Raw genomic sequence first — 6,542 nt, 5'->3', positions numbered from 1 at the left:
AAGGTTACATAAATATGCAATGGCTAATCATTTTGAATTCAAAGTGAAGAAGTCTAAAAAAAATTTGGTCGGTGAAATGTTTGGATCAGAATTACAAGTGGAGATTGCGTGCCGTGAAAGGAAAATCCTCGGAAATTTTTGATATTTGGAAATTTGTAAAAGATCATACATGTTCAATTGTGACGAGGAGAGAGAATGAAAGGCAAGTACCATCATGTGTTATTGGAGAATGCATGAAGAGAAAGTACATTGACCATCATCATGATCACATTACTAAAAAAATAATGGAATACGTGCAGAGAAGTTATATAATAAAAATGATTTATAATAAGGCTTGGAGGTCCAGGGTAAAGGCCCTAATGGAGGTGCGAGGAATTGTAGAGGGTTCATATGGTCAATTTCCATCATACCTGTACATGTTGAAGATGAATAATCTGGGTACCATAACAGACATCTAGATAGATGAGCACGACCATTTCATGTATATGTTTATGTCCTTAGGCCTCTCAATTAGGGATTTCAGAACCAATTGTCATATTATATTGTGCGTCGATGCCAGTTTTCTTAAGCACAAAGTTGGAGGTCAACTATTGGTGGCTATAACATTGGATGCAAATGAGAAACTATATCCTGTTGTTTTTGGCGTCGTTGATTTAGAGAATAATAACTCCTGGACATATTTCATGCGACAACTAAGAGTGTCAATTGGATCAGTCATGGATCTCGTCTTCGTATCCGATGTACACCCAAGTATTACCAATGCATTGTTCTTAGTTTTTCTAGAAGCATATCACGGTGCATGCACATACCACATTAAGATGAATATAATGGGAAAATTTAAAACTAATCACTCCATGTAGAGTTTGAATTGGCTTCTCGTGCATACACCGTCTCAATGTTTAATCAGTATTTTGACAAGATCATGATTAAGGACCCTCGTATAGCTGTCTATTGGAGAGATGGAGTCGTGCCTTTTTCCATGGTAAACAATAAAATCAAATGCTAAGTAATTACGCTGAGAGCTTTAATAGTTAGAGTATGGAAGCTAGAAAGTATCCCATAATAACCTTATTTGACTATTTAAGATTCACAATACATGAATGATTTCATAATAGAAGAGAAAAATAAGACAATCACAAAGAATGTTTATCTCAATATTATGAAAAGTTCTTACGTGAGCAAGCTGAGAAGGCCAGAATGTATAACGTCAATCCACTTAACCGATTCGAGTTTTATGTGCATGAAGGTGAATCTCATTTTAAACTTGACTTACACAGAATGACTTGTAGTTGTATGGTATTTGATGTATCTGGTCTTCCTTGTAATCATGCCCTGACTAATGCCCGTACCCGAAAATTGGATCCATATGATTCCTACTCAATGTAAAAATTGCTCGCATGTTTAATCGTTATCTTTAATCTATCAAACCAATTGCTCACATGTTTAATCGTTATCTTTAATCTGTTTAACGAATTGCTCACATGTTTAATCGTTATTTTTAATCTATCTAACCAATTGCTCACATGTTTAATCATTATCTTTAATCTATCTAACCAATTTCTCACATGTTTAATCGTTATCTTTTTCAGGTATTACTCAACTCAAATGTGGTTGAATGCATATGCGGAGACTTGTTATCATGTTGGTGATGAAGAAGAGTGAGATATTCCTAAAATTATCAAATAACGCACGTGCCGAAAGCCACCTGTTAAGGTGAAGAAAGGGCAGCCAACAACAAATCGTAGGTCATCCCAAGGCGAGTCTCGTAAGGTCCAGAGACAATGCAGATCATGTGGTGGTCATGGTCATAATAGGGCACATGCAAATTAGTGATGTCTACACCATCTACTGCAAGAGCATCATCTCAGCAACATCATCATTCATCATCTCTGCAGCAGTATCAGTCATCATCTCAGCAGCACCATCATCTCAACAACATGTTGAATAATTCTATTTTCATGTGTGGCATTTCCCTAAGATAATGTTGTATGAATAATTGTATTCTATGAAACATAATGCTCTAAGTTTACTTCAAACAGTGGTTCTTAGTTTGGTGAAAGCCTTTCTGTGGATGATAAGCATATTATTACAGTGTTATTATTTTTCCTTTCAGTGGTTAATGAGATAATGTTTTCTTGATAAACAAATAGTGACTCACGCATATTATAATATTCATGAGTTATGTTGTAGTATGATGTATCTACAACTCACGTATCATGAGTTATGTTGTAATATGTGTATCATCAACTCACGCATATTACAACATAACTCACGTATATTGTAATATGCGTGAGTTATGTTGTAGTACGGTGTATCATCAACTCGCGCATATTACAACATAACTCACATATATTGTAATATGCGTGAGTTATGTTATAGTATGGTGTATCATCAACTCACACATATTACAACATAACTCACGTATATTATAATATGCGTGAGTTATATTGTAATATGTGTATCTACAACTCACGCATATTACAACATAACTCATGCCTATTATAATATTCGTGAATTATGTTGTAGTATGGTGTATCTACAACTCACGTGTATCATCAACTAACGCATATTACAACATAACTCACGTATATTGTAATATGCGTGAGTTATGTTGTAATATGTGTATCATCAACTCGATTAACTCAATTATATTAACAAGAAGATGAAAAAAGTTGGCCGATGAGGAAACAACAAAGGAAATAGACCCAGATGTTGCAGCTATGATGGGATTTGGGGGATTCCGTTCTTCAAAGAAATGAAAAAGAAGAAGTCAACTCATGCATATTGTAATAACTCTCCATTACATCCACTAACGCACATGACAATAACTAACGCGAATGGTAATAACCAAAAAACCATAAATAGAAGAATATACTATGTAAGACGTATATTACATATTAATGATGATAAAACATAATATTCAATATTGTTAACAAAAGTCTAAACAAGGATAAATTAAGTAAGCATAGGCTACAATTCACATGCAACACTAGATTCAAGCAACTAGTTGTGAGAAACAACATGTTCATCCAATAATGATGACATAGCAGCCGCTGTTTCAAATAACTAATTGTCGGAAAAACATCAAAAACCATTTCTAAAGTCCTTGGTTGATTCATCGTTCTATCTATCTCCATGTATACTATTATAGTTTTGTCGTCACTTAGCTCAACAAATGGTTTTTCCATTTTTTTAGTGCTACCTCCTCCAACAATTACCAACCCTATAAGATCTTGTTTATAAGATGAGATGAATTCCCTTGTAAAAATGAAAGTGTAATTGTCGAATAGTTTCGACAGCTAAAAAACACAACAATTTTAGTTTTCAAATCATAATCAAAGTACACATGTCATGGAAGAGGAATCAAATAAAACTTATATTGTTCTAAGACCGAAGTTTTCCATCTCTAGGACCACCATGGGCCCCATGATTATCTAGATTAACCTCATACGGTTCCTAATCAACATAACTTTTGGCTTTCATTGATGATTTTATCCCTACAAAAAAACAGTTTTAATTTTAATTTAATAGAACATATTTATGAAACAGATCGTGTTAAGAGAGACTCACAATCAATTGTAAGAACCCATCTCCCATTCAATATTGCTTTCAATACTTTTAGAATTCGACCGCATGCACTATTAGCATTAGTGTAAGCTATAACATGAGTAACATCATCTCTCCACCTCATAGACACCCTTACACCACAAGTGCGAGAAAATTGCACCATCAAAAACTATGTAAAACAATAATATCATGGTCATTACATTCAAAACTTACATAATATAGACATGGTCAATAGAGAGAATAATACATTATCTTTACTAGATAATTGATTGGGACAAAAAATCCATTTTTTGCCTATAGTGTTTGTTGCCTGCATATTAAAAAAATAGTGTTTTGTTATTAAATACGAACTATTAATGATTATTATGCTTTGATATATGTTCTTATTGACATGGTGTTTATATAAATCTATTTAGCTATCATTTTATCAACATTAAATCAATGAATCTAGAAAGATATGACACCAAAATAATAAATACAATTAGAATTTGTATATTTTTGTGATAGAAAAGGTGTTCGTGACATTTACGACATTGATGGAAGCAATGCATTGGTAGCCACTGAGCCACTTGTTGTGTTGGTTATAAACAGATGTAACCAGTCTCGGGAACCAGGGAAGAAAGAGGAGTAGTGCTGTTGATCATGAATATGATGATGATCATCATCATGATCAAGAAAAAAACTTATCAAGAAGAAGAAGAAGAGATGAACTTGAACTTTATTATGGATTGCCAGAAAGAATAGCTCCATGGTTCTGTTGGGCAAAGTGTCTATCAATTGATTGATTCATTGATTGATATATATATATAACTATGTATTTGTGATCAGACCATCCATTACACATAAAAGTTTTAGATTTATATATACAAATATATGTTCTTGTTAGGATCTAGGTCGCGGCTAGGGGACCGGGGTTGGGCCGGTTTGCGCGTCTCACTCAAAGGGTGGTGATTAATCCGGTTAGAGATTAACACCGGGGTTTCAATACTACACAAACTGTCACAAACCCTTGAACCAGGTTCAAGCGCGGAAGAGGTTTGTTTAAGATTGAAGCAGCACACTCACAAGATAGGCAAAACCAGTTTTCAATAGGATAGGTTTGGAAATTGATGGGTCGGTTTTTGTAACCTGGTAATTCGGTTTAGGTAGTGTAGAGTCGGTTAGAGCGGTGTAGGTAGGTTAGTACAGGTCGGTTAGAATATAGAACCAGCAGAAAGTAAGTAACAAGACAGATTTTATGGATGTTCGGAGATAAAACTCCTACGTCACCCCTTCCTCTCGAAACTGCGAGAAGGATATTCACTAAGGAATACAAATACAATCCGATCGAGACTTATTTCCTGCTCGATAACACCCTTACAATTTACACCGAAATTGTAAATACACACTTCAACTTTAGCACTTAGGCTTAGAGAAAGAACACAAACTTATCACTTGTAAATTAATTGCTCACTGTGTCACTTGTGTCTCACTTATCCCTTCTTCTATTTGATTAATTTCAATTGTTAGACAAAAATGTGTTATTGTATTGGTAGTATACCTTATCATTAGTATACTTTATCAAAATATGAACAACTTTGGGATATTATAAGTTGAGATATTATTATAATACATGTTTTAATTAATTACTACATAGTAAGTTTCCTTTCCCTACCCAAAAGTTGAACAAATCCAAACTACCAATAACACACATAATAAGAACATACATAAACAACATACATAATAAGAACACATCAACATACACATTTATTAATTCATTCCCCATCATCCTTAAATCAATGAAATTTTTTTCATGACTCTTCATCTGATCAGGATCACTATTAATCAAGAACGAATCAGCACCGAGCCTTTTAATCGCCTCATTCTTCTTGCTAATCGAAGTATTAATAAAAGTCACATTAGCACCAAAAGCCTTGGCAAACTTAACCGCATAATGACCTAACCCACTAAGACCCACCATACCTAAATTGGTTCCTGAATTATCCAAACCAATGTACCTTAAAGGACTATAAGTTGTAATTCCAGCATAGAAAAGAGGAACAACCGCATCAAGAGAAAGATTGTCATGTATTTTAACAATGAAATGTTCGTCTGATACCATTATGTCTGAATATCGTCCAGAATACTTCAGCTGCAATATAAAACATGAATGGATAAATAATATTATTGAAATCCATGCAATTATTCATTAAATATGTGCAAAGGGAAGGTCCTTCGTGAAACTGGAAGGCCCTTCGCATAACGGGAATGCCTTCACGTAACGGGATGACTTTTACGTAACGAGAAGGCCTTTGCGTAACGGAAAGACCTTGGCGTAACGGGAAGGCTTTCGCGAAACGGGAAGACCTTTTGCGATACAGAACTAAATTAGAGCATCATGGTGGTGGTGATTCAGAATCGAATCAGAATCAGAACTGGATGTCACATTCATTTAAATAAATAATAAACAACAAACGTACCAGTTGCCATACTGCTCGTGCTCGTCGTGCTCATTGTGGTGTTCGTCGTCGGAGATCGCCGCCGCCGTTTAGGGTTTGAGAGAAGGAGGAGAAGAGCGGGAAGAGAGAGAAGGAGGAGAAGAGCGGGAAGAGAGAGAAGGAGAAGAAGAGGAATAAAAAAAAGATGCTCAAGTTATATTAAATAGTAAAGGTAGTTTGAACTTTTCACACTTTTCCCCTTCGCGTTACGCGATTAGGGTATTTTCATCAAAAAAAATAAAGTGGTCACTAGAGCAATAAAAACTATGTGGTGACCACATATACATATAAAGGATTTTTAGGGTCATTTCGTCAATTTTTCCAACCCAAAGATGTTTTCCCATAGGTCATAAATAAATGATAAATTATATTTAAATAATTAATAGAGGAATGATCTGATAGGAAAGTTTAATAACTCTATTGGTTAAGAGACTATATTTACCAAATTTTGAATGGTTCATTCATCTTAAATCATTTTTAATAATTTATAATGTATAT

General features: G+C 34.5%; 1 protein-coding gene across 1 annotated transcript; it reads right to left on the bottom strand.

Annotated features, from left to right (window-relative positions):
* Positions 1-1,708: 1,708 nt before the first annotated feature.
* Positions 1,709-5,668, bottom strand: LOC124913210 (8-hydroxygeraniol dehydrogenase-like). Its single transcript, XM_047453809.1, has 2 exons — positions 5,287-5,668; positions 1,709-1,848 (listed from the first exon to the last, which is right to left on the bottom strand). Exons 1-2 carry the CDS (start codon positions 5,666-5,668, stop codon positions 1,709-1,711), a joined length of 522 nt encoding a protein of 173 aa, XP_047309765.1.
* Between the last annotated feature and the right edge of the window lie 874 nt (positions 5,669-6,542).

The sequence above is a fragment of the Impatiens glandulifera genome, chromosome 8, assembly GCF_907164915.1.
Source record: "Impatiens glandulifera chromosome 8, dImpGla2.1, whole genome shotgun sequence".
Taxonomy (NCBI): domain Eukaryota; kingdom Viridiplantae; phylum Streptophyta; class Magnoliopsida; order Ericales; family Balsaminaceae; genus Impatiens; species Impatiens glandulifera.
The sequence above is the reverse complement of the archived record's forward strand: the minus strand, read 5'-3'. Positions and strand labels throughout refer to the sequence as shown.